The sequence below is a fragment of the Rhinatrema bivittatum genome, chromosome 3, assembly GCF_901001135.1.
Source record: "Rhinatrema bivittatum chromosome 3, aRhiBiv1.1, whole genome shotgun sequence".
NCBI classification, from domain to species: domain Eukaryota; kingdom Metazoa; phylum Chordata; class Amphibia; order Gymnophiona; family Rhinatrematidae; genus Rhinatrema; species Rhinatrema bivittatum.
The window spans coordinates 392,479,312-392,494,077 of record NC_042617.1 but is presented as its reverse complement, the minus strand read 5'-3'; the positions used below and the strand labels follow the sequence as shown (position 1 = coordinate 392,494,077).

At 41.8% G+C, this 14,766-nt stretch overlaps 1 protein-coding gene across 1 annotated transcript in view; it reads left to right on the top strand.

Annotated features, from left to right (window-relative positions):
* The window catches only part of FAM135A (family with sequence similarity 135 member A), a 391,169-nt gene that overhangs the window by 363,779 nt on the left and 12,624 nt on the right, over window positions 1–14,766 (top strand). Inside the window, 1 exon segment of the mRNA XM_029595652.1 lies at window positions 9,573–9,683. Within this exon segment, the coding sequence (XP_029451512.1) occupies window positions 9,573–9,683 (111 nt within the window).

Here is a 14,766-nt window from a genome sequence, read left to right as displayed (position 1 = left end):
TGATCAGATATTAAGACTATAAATTACTGCACAAACTTTCCCATCTCTACAAGAATAATATTGACAGATTAGTCACACATGAATTTTAAAAATTCATTTGTTGTGCAAAATAAAATCTTTGACAAATAGCTTTAGTGGAGACACATCTATAAATCTCGAGACCTGTGTTGCATGCTGTTTCTAGTTCTGTTTCTTATATTTATACTGCAGCTGTAAGCTTTCTGGAAAGCTGGACATGCATGTATACATGGGAAGGAATCTGCTTGATACTGTACCAACTGCATTCACTTTTGGTTTTGTCTGTTATCTGATGAGCGTATTACTGAACCTGTGCTGTTCTTTTGCAGTGTGTCAAATTTTTGTTGTGTTTTTTCCTCAAGATAATTTTCTACTGAAAAATTTAAGTGGCTAGATTAGGAGCTCAAGCATTTCTTTGAAAACTGGCTCTCAAGAGACTGGGTTCAGATATTAAGTTGATGCAGAACATACTCTTTGGAAGACATGAGGAGAAACTTCTTTGGGACAAACAATATTTACAGATATTTTTGGCTTCAAAAATACAGATGGAAGAGCAGTGGTAGCACAAGTGTGAATATTTAAAATAAAAATGTCACAGAAGAAAGATTTTATAATGTATATATATCTGAAGTATCTCTTTAACAAATTACAGTTGTCAATAGCTATGGGCCAAACTCAGAACAACGGAAGTTTCATGAAGCTACCTTTAAGAAATTGGGAGTCTTTCCTGCTAGGAAACTAATGTGAAGAAATTTTAATGTAGGTCTATCGTATAATTTAGGTAGTTCATCTAGCAGAAACCAGAGTTTGAAGTAATAGAGATTTGATGTTAAGCAAATGCTTAATGTGGGGATGGTAAATGTGTGGGAAAAATTGGCATCCAAAGCAGAAAGATTATACCTCTTATTACCACCAAAGTGATTCTGTTCTGGAATTAACTACCTATCTGTAGATAGTACATCCATTTATTTGTCAGCATTTCTTAATCACTTTACAGATAAAAATCACCCAAAGTGATGTACAATAAGGGGTAGATTTTAATATGTGCGTGTGCATCCATGTGCGTGCCAATTTTATAACATCAAAACAGGTACACAAAACAACATATGAAAGATGTAATTCAGACTGACATTTGTAATATAATTTGGTCAGGTCATGCCCCCGGCTGGATGAAGACAGAAAATTGTACTCTAAGCTTCAGGAAAGATTAATTTATTACAGGATGAGAAAATGAAAGAAGAAAATAACAAGCTAGTTTACCATATTTTGAAACTGAGGCAGCGAGACCACAAGGATATAATGTGGAAAGCAGTTAGTCGAGGTAGATTAATATCATGTTCATCAAGGAAGAAAAGAATTAAAGAAAAAGAAGATAAGCTTGTACATTAGATAGCAGAATTGGAGAGAGAACTCAAAGGAAAAAGTACAAGTTTAAGCTCCTAACCTTTGGAGTTAGGACCCTAAATTAGCCCTTTGGAAAATGTACTAGTGCGGCGTCCCTAACTTCATTAGGTCCCTAAATTTATGGCCTTAAAAGTAGGTGACTGCGGAGTGGAGTTAGGGTGGGGGAAACAAAGTTAGGTGCTTGGCACTAATTTTTAGAACTAGGCACCTAATTTAGGACCCTAAATCCAGGTAAATGAATGCAAGACCTAAATTTAGGATCCTAATTTTTAGGACCTTAAATTTGTGAATTTTTGGCTGAAAACTTAGGGACCTAATTTAGAGGCCGAAATTTAGCTCAGATTTTTATTTTTTTTTTTAAATATCTGCCCCATAAAGATAAGCTATTAGCCCCTAGACTGAACTTTTCAATTTAGTATTAAAGGATACTAATTTAACTTTGTCAATAGCTCTGGCAGGAATAACTGTAAGGATATATATATAATTGTGGCTCATACATACCATTTATCTGTGGGACTGAGCAAAAAAAAAAAAAATGGATCTACTCTTTGGGATCTTCTAGGTTCGTCCTAGTGGCTTGTTTTCACCACTGTTGGAGACAGCGGGTCTTTCATGTGCAAAATGTGGCTTTTGCCCTGGTCCCCATGGTAAATAAGCAACACTGCAAAGGCTGGAGCAGAAAGCAAAAACAGAGCTGTTCTGCTCCCAGCGCAAGCCCCTTCCCTCTTGTCCTCGCATTGCTGGTGACTTCAGCGGAAAAAGAAGGGAGAGACAGAAGCAGGAAGCAAAGGCTGCTTCTGCTTATCCCAGCTCTCTCTCCTCTTCTGTCCGCAGCTATAGCAGCACTAGAGGAGAGAAAGGAAGGAGGGACCAGAGACAAGCTGACAGAACAGTAAAAAAAAAAAAAAAAACTAGACTCCCTGCTCCAGACTTCCCCATTCTGTCCACCCCTACCTGCTACTTGGCTCTTCTGCTGTCTGGAGGGGAGAGGCTGGAGTGATGACTGCCCCAAGCCCAGCAGATACTGTGCTCTCAGGACTTGGGATTCAGCTTACAGCTGTAGACATATTTTTAAGAAAATTTGTAAACAGAGAAGTAAAGACTTATATATCAGTGAAAAGAGAAGTTCAAAGTAGTATAGTGAAATTGAAAGGTGGAAAGGATCAATGTGTGGAGAGAGACGAAGAAATGGCAGAAATATTAAACAAATACTTCAGTTCTGTGTTCACTAAAGAGGACCCTGGAGAAGGACAGTTGCTAGTTAACAAGAAACTGGAGGGGAGTGGAGTAGATGTAACTCCATTTACAGTAGAGAATGTATGGAAAGAGCTGGGGAAACTGAAAGTGGACAAAGCCATGGGGCCTGATGAGGTTCATCCCAGGATAATGAGGGAGCTCAGAGATGTGCTGGCGGGTCCACTGCGTGACCTGTTCAATAGATCCCTAGAAACAGGAGTGGTGCCGAGTAATTGGAGAAGAGCGGTGGTGGTCCCACTTCACAAGAGTGGGAACAGAGAAGAGGCTGATAACTACAAACCAGTTAGCCTCACTTCGGTGGTGGGAAAAGTAATGGAGTCACTGTTGAAAGAGAGAATAGTGAACTATCTACAGTCTGGAGAATTGCTGGACCAGAGGCAGCATGGATTCGCCAGGGGAAGATCCTGTCAGACAAATCTGATTGACTTTTTTGACTGGGTAACCAAGGAATTGGATCGAGGAAGAGCACTCGATGTCATCTACTTGGATTTCAGCAAAGCTTTTGATACGGTCCCGCATAGGAGACTGATGAATAAAATGAGAAGCTTAGGAGTAAGTGCCGAGGTGGTGGCCTGGATTGCAAACTGGTTGACGGACAGAAGACAATGTGTGATGGTAAATGGAACTCTCTCTGAAGAGAGAGCGGTTTTAAGCAGTGTACCGCAAGGATCGGTGTTGGGACCGGTCCTGTTCAATATCTTTGTGAGCGACATTGCAGATGGGATAGAAGGTAAGGTTTGTCTTTTTGCGGATGACACTAAGATCTGCAACAGAGTGGACACACAGGAAGGAGTGGAGAGAATGAGATGGGCTTTAAGGAAGCTGGAAGAGTGGTCGAAGATATGGCAGCTGAGATTCAATGCCATGAAGTGCAGGGTCATGCATATGGGGAGTGGAAATCCGAATGAACTGTATTCGATGGGGGTAGAAAGGCTGATGTGCACGGAGCAGGAGAGAGACCTTGGGGTGATGGTGTCTAATGATCTGAAGTCGGCGAAACAATGTAACAAGGCAATAGCTAAAGCCAGAAGAATGCTGGGCTGCATAGAGAGAGGAATATCGAGTAAGAAAAGGGAAGTGATTATCCCCTTGTACAGGTCCTTGGTGAGGCCCTCACCTGGAGTACTGTGTTCAGTTCTGGAGACCGTATCTCCGAAGAGACAGAGACAAGATGGAGGCGGTCCAGAGAAGGGTGACCAAAAAGGTGGAGGGTCTTCATCAAATGACTTATGAGGAGAGATTGAAGAATCTAAATATGTACATCCTGGAGGAAAGGAGCAGCAGAGGTGATATGATACAGACTTTCAGATACTTGAAAGGTTTTAATGATCCAAAGACAACGACAAACCTTTTCCGTCGGAAAAAAAATCAACAGAACCAGAGGTCACAATTTGAAGCTCCAGGGAGGAAGACTCAGAACCAATGTCAGGAAGTATTTCTTCACGGAGAGGGTGGTGGATGCCTGGAATGCCCTTCCGGTGGAATTGGTGAAGACCAGAACTGTGAAGGACTTCAAAGGGGCGTGGGATAAACACTGTGGATCCATAAAGTCTAGAGGACGTGAATGAAGAGTGGGTGGCTCGCGGGAATGACAGCTACTACCTGGAGATAATACCCTTATTCAATAAACATACACACGGTTAATGAGACTCCAACATTGCTCTAAGCTTCAACAGCAAGAGGAAATGTGGGAATAAAAGGATTTGCATTCACAAAAAAGCAGGGAGTAGCTTGCTTGTTACGGCAGTTACTACCCCAAACCAAATAAGCCTGATACTTCACTTTCAATGCCTATCCAGCATAGCTCTCTGCTTCAACGGCAGGGGAGAAAGACCAATACTTCACGCATATCCAGCATAGCTCTCTGCTTCAACGGCAGGGGGAATGAAGAAAAGTGGATCTATATACAGACAACAACCAACAAGGACTGAATTACATAGTCTGGGTAAACAAATAAGCATGGGTGTAGCTTGCTTATTGCGGTGGTTACTACCCCTAACTAATTAAGCTAGATATTTCACTTAGATGCAGTTCCAACACTGCTCTCTACATTAATGGTGGGGGTGGAAGGGAAATAGAACCAAAAGGTTACTAAGAGCCAAGAGAAACATAAGTATGAGGAAAAAAAAAAAAGTGCGAACCTTGCTGGCAGACTGGATGGGCCGTTTGGTCGTCTTCTGCCGTCATTTCTATGTTTAAGTACTGATGTATTTAAGGTAGCATTTAACCTTTAAATCCTGCTCATTGAAGGAATTATTTCCTGATGCCCCTTTTTCAATATCTTAGTTAACTAGACCCAAATATGGTATAAAAAATTTGCAAGTAATTAAAAGTATATGGAAAAAATGTTCCACTTGTGGAACGTTGGTACCTAAAAAGGTTAAACTGAGAAGATGTTGAATGTGTGTATAAAGGGGAGGGGATGAGTGTTTTTGTGCCAGACAGTCTCTTCCTGCTCCTTTGGGCATGTGACTCAGTCTGCTTCGGGGCTGGGATCTAGCACTATGAGCCTTCATTCGTAGCTAACCAGGGATTTTTACCCTTACTTCATATCTCTTCCCAATTCACCTAGCCACCTTAGATGGGGGCCATATAGTAGGGCTCCCTCCAGAACCCTACAGTCTAGTCTCTAAAGCTTGCCAAGGGGGAGACCCTTACCCAAGAGGCTATGAACACTGCCTCTGTAGCATCACCCCTCCAGCCTGTCTGAACCTGGAATCAGCCCCAGACTTTCCCCATGGCTGTCCACAGCACTCCATTCAGCCACTGTGCCAGCCCTGTACAAATATTTTATGGACATTAATGAAAATCGGGTTAGGCAAAAAATGTGTAAAAATATTTTTTACTTCCTTGTAGGTTAAATTTTGTATTCCTTTCTCATCAGGTTGCCTTTGTATCCAGCCACAAACAGCATCCTTAAAGCAGCATTTTAATGTAGCTGACCAGCATTCACTGTGGTGAAAAGTTCTGGAATTTTACAGGCAAAAATATTTTAAAGATTATAAGCTATATCCTTGGTCATCTTGAGTTTTAGGAACTGTTTCTTCCATCACAGAAATACTCTTAAAGCTTTTGCTGGGTTTTGTTTGTTTCTTTGGTCGGAAAGTGGTCTCAATTTTTTTTATGACCTGTAATTTGAAGAAACATTCCTTTGTGGTATTGTTGATGAATTTTTTAAGGTTTAGGTGGCTGACCAGGATGACACCCAGGTCTCTTACTTGGGTGGGGAGGCTTGATTGAGAGTTGGGTAGAATGTTGGCTGATCCGTGGCTGTAGTCCTGAGCAATGATGAGGATCTCTGTCTTGGTGTTTAAGACTAGGTTAAGACTGGAGAGCAGGTGGTTGATTGACTGAAGGCAGCTGTTCCAGAAGCTGAGGGTCTTGGGGAGGGACTCTGTGATCGGGATGAGTATTTGGACGTCATCTGCGTAGATATAGTGAGTCAGCTTCAGGTTAGTGAGTAAGTTACAGAGTGGGAGGAGGTAGATGTTGAACAGAGTTGGTGAAAGAGAAGATCCTTGAGGAACTCCCAGTGTGAAGCTGACCGGGTGGGATTCTTTGTTGTTTATTTTTACTTTGAAGAACCTGTTGCTTAGGAATGATTTAAACCAGCTGAGCACAGCACCGGTGATGCCTATTTCTGCTAGACTGTCTAGAAGCATTGAGTGGTTCACTGTGTCAAAGGCCGCCGAAAGATCTAAGAGAGCGAGAAGGAGCGGTTGTTTGGTTTCTAGATTCAGAAGGAATGGTGTCTGTTAGCGAGAGTAGGAGGGATTCGGTGTTCAACGTTTTGCGGAAACCAAACTGCGACGGGGCGAGGATCCTGTGTTCATCGAGATATTCTGTGTGAGTTGTTTGTTGACAATTTTTTCCAGGAGTTTGGCTATGAAAGGTAAGTTGGCTATAGGGCGGACGTTTGCAGGATCGGCTGCTGATAGATTTGGTTTTTTTAATGGGGGTTTGAGACTGGCAAGTTTTAGAGAGTCTGGTACTATCCCTTGTGAAAGGGAGCAGTTTATGATTTGAGCAATGGGCTTCGCAATGGTTTTGGAGATGGAGATAAGTAGGTTTGGGGGTATCGAGTCTGATGGGTGAGAGGAGGGTTTTAGCTTCTTGAGAATGTTTTCGATCTCCAGAGAGGAAGTGTGTTCAAAAGTTTCGAATGTCGATTCTCGATGAGTTGTAAAGGTGAAGGGGTGGGCTGGCAATTGGTTGAGATAAGTGGGGTTATTAGGTTGGTGACTTTTTTTCGAAGTAGGTAGCGAGTTCTGCAGCTTTGCTTAGTGCTTGGTCATCCGGTATTGTAGGTGGAGATGGTTTGGTGAGAGCCGAGACATAGGAGAAAAGAGCTCTAGAGTCAAAGATAAAGTGATGTGTAAACAGAAAAATATATTCTTTATCTGAGAAATTCATTTTCATGTATTTGTCTCCAATGAAAGTTAAAGCACAGCTTTTGATGGGATATTGAAAGTAATACTAAGAAAAAAAACAAACTCAATCATTAGATGTTCAAAAGGGCAATGCAAATATGGAGTGTGACTAACGCACAAACATAGCAAAATGTACATAGAAATTTCAATATTGCTATCTGGTGATATCATTTCGTTTTGGTCAAATTCAAATGAGCTATCATAAGAACATAACACAAGATATGCCATACTGGATCAGATCAAGGGTCCATCAAACCCTGTATCCTATTTTCAACAGTGGCCAGTCCTTGTCTCAAGTACTTGACAATACCTAAACATTAAATAGATTCCAGGCTACTAATGCTGGCAACAAGCAGTGGCTATTCTCTATTGCTTAATAGCAGTTTATGGACTTCTCCTCCAGAAACCTATTCAAACCTTTTTTAAACCCAGCTACGCTAACTACCTTATCAACATCTTCTGGCAGTGAATTCCAGAGCTTAATTGTGCATTGAATTAAAATAATTTTCTCTGATTTGTTTTAAATGTGCTACTTGCTAACTTCGAGGGATCATTTGCTAGAGATGTGAATCGTGTCCTCGATCGTCTTAACGATCGATTTCGGCTGGGAGGGGGAGGGAATCGTATTGTTGCCGTTTGGGGGGTAAAATATCGTGAAAAATCGTAAAAAATCAAAAAAACGTAAAATCGCAAAACCGGCACATTAAAACCCCCTAAAACCCACCCCCGACCCTTTAAATTAAATCCCCCACCCTCCCGAACCCCCCCCAAATGACTTAAATAACCTGCGGGTCCAGTGGCGGTCCGGAACGGCAGCGGTCCGGAACGGGCTCCTGCTACTGAATCTTGTTGTCTTCGGCCGGCGCCATTTTCCAAAATGGCGCCGAAAAATGGCGGCGGCCATAGACGAACACGATTGGACGGCAGGAGGTCCTTCTGGACCCCCGCTGGACTTTTGGCAAGTCTTGTGGGGGTCAGGAGGCCCCCCCCAAGCTGGCCAAAAGTTCCTGGAGGTCCAGCGGGGGTCAGGGAGCGATTTCCCGCCGCGAATCGTTTTCGTACGGAAAATGGCGCCGGCAGGAGATCGACTGCAGGAGGTCGTTCAGCGAGGCGCCGGAACCCTCGCTGAACGACCTCCTGCAGTCGATCTGCCGGCGCCATTTTCCGTACGAAAACGATTCGCGGTGGGAAATCGCTCCCTGACCCCCGCTGGACCTCCTGCCGTCCAATCGTGTTCGTCTATGGCCGCCGCCATTTTTCGGCGCCATTTTGGAAAATGGCGCCGGCCGAAGACAACAAGATTCAGTAGCAGGAGCCCGTTCCGGACCGCCGCCGTTCCGGACCGCCGCTGGACCCGCAGGTTATTTAAGTCATTTGGGGGGGGGGGTTCGGGAGGGTGGGGGATTTAATTTAAAGGGTCGGGGGTGGGTTTTAGGGGGTTTTAGTGTGCCGGCTCACGATTCTAACGATTTATAACGATAAATCGTTAGAATCTCTATTGTATTGTGTTCCATAACGGTTTAAGACGATATTAAAATTATCGGACGATAATTTTAATCGTCCTAAAACGATTCACATCCCTATCATTTACTTCTCTTGCCTAACTAATGCATCTAATTCTTCACATCTGTATTTCTCAGAATTCGTCAAAAAATACTTTTCAGAATAAATTTTGAGATTGTGTGTACTTTGGTTGGATTTTTCTAGTTTGTAGTCCTACATCATCTACTGAAGTATGAAATAAGCTTCTGTCAACAGTAAGAAAGGAGCTCAAACATGGCAGCCAGCCCCAGGCCATTATGTAACTGACTAGCAAAAAGACTTCCAATGTTAAGAATGGAAACAAAGGAAAGAAATATAGAAAATTAATGAGGAAAGAGAATCTAAACAACTTTATTTAGAAATGTCTGTAGTCAGGGGTGTCAATCAGCCGCTTGTCCTCTAGGGCTACAAACAGATCTGAGTTTCAGGATAACCCAACTGTGTAAATTAACCATAAATTAGAGCCACTGTAGGCTCATTAATCTCATGAATATTCAATGTGGCTCTCCTGAACACCAGACATATTTTCTGACCCTTAAGGATTAGTTCAACCTCTCTGCTGTGTAATGTACTGCTCCGTTCAATAATTTACATGGCCAATTAGGTAGTGGTTGTACTGGCTTCAGGATCTCCACATCCCATCTCGCCTTTATCCACACATGCTCCTGCTGAGTTTGCTAAAGTAAGAAGGGAAAGTCTGCATTATTGTTGTAGATATTTTATTATGTTTCATTGCTTTATGTTAGCCACCTCTGGACATTTATTGGAAAGAGGACCTAAAAATACAAATACATAAAACAAGGGCACACAGATTGGATGTGCATTTCAACAAGTTCAATCAAAATATTCCATTTTCATATTGTGCAGCTCAGAGAATGATCCATATATAAGATGCTGTTTATATGTGTCTTGTCAATACAGGACTGTGGTTTATGCAGAAGTGGAAAAAGTCAGGTTCTTTATTGCAACTGACATGCAGAGATCACTCTGACCCTCGACAAACATTCTTGTACAAACTCAGTAAAAAAACAGGTAAGCTTCATCTAAATGTCTTGCTTTATTGTGTAAGGATGCATGTTTCCCATCTTATTGTATTCACTGATGATGCTGACTCTCATTTGTAGTTGTCAAGATGAATTCTTAGCTAAACACTAGAATGCAAAGCTCTGAATTTGGATGGGCATTGTATCTGAAACTGTTTTAGAAATAAAAATCTGGTTGTAGTAGTGCTTCACCTTAATCATTGCAGGTATATGCACTATGCAGAGTCAAATGGTTTTACTTACTGCTTTGTGTTATCAAATGGAAGAGTGGCCTAGGGCAGTGGTTCTCAACCTTTTTTCGGTCGGGCACACCTGACAGATAACTCTCATATACGTGACACACTGTTTATTACAATCTATGATGGAAATTTAAAAAAAAGACCCCTTATTACTTTTATTGTTAAGAATGACACAAGGGAAAAATAAGAGTACTGTCTCTGAACATAAATTATATAAACAGTAGAGATGTGAATCGGAACCAGAATCGGATCCGATATCTGTTCCAATTCACATCTCTAAAAACAGTAAAACTCCCATACCAGAACAGCACTAACTTCCAGCATTCAAACAGTATCCACCTTACCTAAGAAAAGGCAACATTGAAAATATTAAAACTCTAATACTCCTATTAGGAAAACAGAGCAAGCCAGGCTGCTGTAGAGCCCTACCTAGTAGCACATGCGCAGACCCTCACCTAACAAAGAATAAAGAAACCATAAAGCATAAATAGAAACATGCAGACAAAAACTGAACTGGAAACTGCAACAATCCAGGACTCTGTATGCAATGCAACAAAGGAAAAAGAGAAATCACCAGTCCTCATAAAATAAATCAAATATAAAATCAATAGCAGCAAAACCATACTAATAAAAAGAACAAATTATTTCAAAACAGCTGCTGAATGGAATATCCAATAATTAAAAACTCATTAAAAAAAATTTTTAGACACCAATAAAATATTTCAAAACAGCAGACACAAAGACCCAATAATTAAAAATGTTTAAAAAATGCTCTGCTCTTCGTACCTGGAAACATTCGATTTCCAAGTGCTCTGAGATTGATGTGAATTAGGAGGTCGAGGGGGGTTACTTGCAAGTTTCTCCTCACTCTGTCACACAGTGCTCTCTCAATCACATAATTACACACATGCTGTCTCTCTCTCTCTCTCTTACACAGGCGCTCATCACACAATTACACATAGCTGTCTCTCTCTTACACAGGTGCTCAATCACACAATTACACACATGCTGTCTCTCTCACTTACACATACAGGTGCTCAATCACACATACATACTCTGTCATACACACAGGCTCTTAATCACACACTTACATGTTGTCCCTCACACACATGCTCGCTCATTCACTTTCCCCATGGAACTAGCAACAGCCTCCTCCTCTTCCAGCTCTTGCAGCCTTGAGAAAGGAGTCCCATCGGCCATGGGGGCTGACGTTGCTCCTCGTTTTGCTCCAGGATGGTGCTGCTGATCTTCTTCGGGCCGACTCTGCACACACTTTACCTAACATGGTTTCTTCTTCCCGCGCGAGCGGCCGCTGCACACCACTTTCTCTTACGGGCCGCGGGGGTGGGAAGAAGAGACCATGCTGATGCCAGCTCTCCTGCCATGTTCCACCTGGGCTATCAGTATTCTAAGCCCAGGTAGAGGAAGAGTTCCATTTCACTAGGGCAGGAGGAGAAGCTGGGTCAGCGGGGGACCAGAATGTTTGGCAACACACTGGTATATCACGACATACTGGTTGAGAACCACTAGCATAGGGGGTTAGAGCAGCAGGGTGAGAACCAGGGAACATATGGTTCAAATCCAGCTTTACTCCTTGTAACCTTGTGACATTTTGCCCTCCAATGCAATTGCAAAAGAAAATAGATACTCAAGATATCAATGTTACCATCCAGCTGGGGACCACTGACCTTACTAGAAATGGTACGCTTGAGGTACAGAAAGATTTCCAAAATCTAGGGAAGAGGATTAGACATATGGCAAAGACTATTGTCTTTTCTGATGTATTACCTGTTCATGGAAACAGGAAAGGCTATGCCATATAGATAATTTAAATTCCTGGTTCAAAACTTGGTGTAAGGAAAGTGGTTTTGGATACATTGGAGGCTTCGGCTGTGTTTGGAGCAATAAAAGGTTATATAGTAAGGATGGGCCTACATTTTGTCTGTGGCAGGAAAGAGGATGCTACGTGAAAAATTCAGATCATACATTATCAGGCATTTAAATTACAAAGTGGGGGTGGCAGAAGGTGGCCATTGAAATTGGCATGTCACCCCTAAGCAATACAGGAAGCAGGAAGAGAAAGTAGCAAAATCAGTTCAAAAAAACAGAAAAGGCGATTAGGAAGAGTATCTGGAAAGCTATGACCACAAATGCTCGTAGTCTGAGCAATAAAATCCCAGACCGTCAGGCCCTAATAGTGGAGGCAGAATTGAATATTGTTGCTGTTACAGAGACATGGTTCACTGAATTTCATGATTGAGATACTGCCATTCTGGGCTATAACTTGTATGGAAGAACAGAGATGACAGAAAAGGAGGAGGAGTAGTTCTTTATGTCTAAAACAATATCCAAACAACTGAATTGCAAAGAATGTGGCATAAAGAAAGAAGCATTATGGACTATCCTAAAAAAAAAAATGGTGCTTCCATTTTTACTGGTGTGAGCTACAGGCCTCTGACTCAAATGGAAGAACAGGACAGAGATTTGATCATGGACATCCAGAAGGTGGGAAACAAGGAAGAAGTGTTGCTCGTTGGAGATTTTAATCTTTCAGATGTAGATTGGAGCAGAATCCACAAAAAGTAGAGAGATGGTGCATACCCTTCAAGGGGCTCTGCTCAACCAAATAGTAATGGAATCCATAAGGGAAGGGATGATCCTCAATCTAGTTCTCACTAACGGGGATAATGTCTCTGATGTTTGGGTAGGAGGTCACCTGAGCAGCAGTGATCATCAGATAGTATGGTTTGATACCACAAAAAGGATACTGAGAAGTCACACGAAGACCCGAGTTTTGAATTTCACAAATGCAGACTTTATCAAAATGGGGAAGTACCTGGAGGAAGAACTGGAAGACTGGGAGAAAATGAGTGAGGTGGAACAACAGTGGGCCAAATAAAAGGAGCTATTACAAAGCAAAAAATATGTTAAGAAAGTTAACAAGAATAAGAGGAAAAGAAACCAAACTGGTTCTTAAAGGAGGTGGCTGAAAAAATAAAGGAAAAAAGAACAACATTCAAGAAGTATAAAGGATCCCAAAAAAGGAACACAGGGAAGAGTATCTGTTAAAACTGAGGGAGACAAAGAAAGAAATCAGGAAAGCAAAAAGTCAAGTGGAAGAAAGGATTGCCAAAGAGCTAAAGTGAGGTGACAAAACATTTTTCAGATATATCCGAGAAAGAAGGGAGACCAGAAGTGGTATAGTGAAATTGAAAGATGATGAGGAGCACTGTATGGAGAGAGATGAAAAATGGTGTAAATATTAAATACTTCAATTTGGTGTTCACCAAAGACCCTGAAGGACCGTTGCTGGTTGACAAGACATCAGATGGGGATGGGGTAAACAAAACTCCATTTACAGAAGAGAATATATGGTAAGAGCTAAGAAAACTGAAAGTGACAAGGCACATGAGGTTCATCCTTGGATATTGAGGGTGTTCAGAGATATGCTGGCGGGTTCACTGAAGGAGACCTGTTCAGTAGATCCTTGGAAACAGGACTGGTGGCATGTAATTGGAGAAGAGCAGTGATGGTCCTGCTTCACAAGAGTGGGAGCAGAGAGGAGGCTGAAAACTACAGGCTGGTTAGCCTCACCTCAGTGGTGGGAAAAATTAATGGAGACTCTGCTTGAAGGAAAGGATAGTGAACTATCCACAGTCAGGAGGATTGCTGAACCCAAGGCAGCATGGATTCACCAGGGGAAGGTCATGTTAGACAAATCTGATTTTTTTTGATTGGATGACTGAAAAAATTGGATCGAGGAGGAGCGCTTGATGTGATCTACTTGGATTTCAGCAAAGCTTTTGATACAGTCCCACATAGAAGACTTGTGAATAAAATTAGAAGCTTGGGATAAAGCACCAAGGTGGTCATGTGGATTACAAACTGGATAGAAGACAGCATGTAATGGTAAATGTGAATTTACTCTGAAGAGAGAAACTTAAGCGGAGTGCCATAAGGATCGGTGTTGGGACCAGTTCTGTTCAATATCTTTGTGAGCGACATTGTGGAAGGGATAGAGGGTAAGGTTTCTCTATTTGCAGATGATACTAAGATGTGCAACAGAGTGGACACACTGGAAGGAGTAGAGAGAATAAATTTGATTTAAGAAAGCTTGAATGATGGTCGACGATATGGCAGCTGGGATTCAATGCCAAGAAGTGCAAAGTCATGCATCTGGGGTGCGATAATCCAAAAGAGCTGTATGTGATAGGGGGTGAAAGACTGTTGTGCATGGACCAAGAGAGGGACCTTGGGGTGATAGTGCCTAGTGATCTGAAGACTGCAAATCAATGTGACAAATCGATAGCTAAAGCCAGAAGAATGCTGGGCTGCATAGAGAGAGGAATAACCAGTAAGAAAAAGGAGGTGATAATCCCCTTGTATAGGTCCTTGATGAAGCCTCACTTTGGGGTACTGTGTTCAGTTCTGAAGACCGTATCTCAAAAGGGATAGAGACAGGTTAGAGGCAGATCAGAGAAGGGCAACTAAAATGATAGGGGGTCTCCATCAAATGACTTATGAGAAGAGGCTGAAAGACCTAAATATGTGTACACTGGGAAGCTTTGATAAAATGAGAAAAATAGTTCGAAAAAACTGAAAGGAGCAGCTATAACGGTAAAAAGTGTGCAATTGGCATGGTCATTGTTAAAAAAAAAAAAAAAAAAAAAACAACAAAAAAAAAAACCATCCTAGAAGCACAGTACATCTGTACTGTATTCCACACATTAAGAAAGGTGGAAAGAAGGAAAAACGATTACTGGCATGGTTAAAAGGGGAGGCAAAAGAAGCTATTTTAGCCAAAAAATATTCATTCAAAAATTGGAAGAAGGA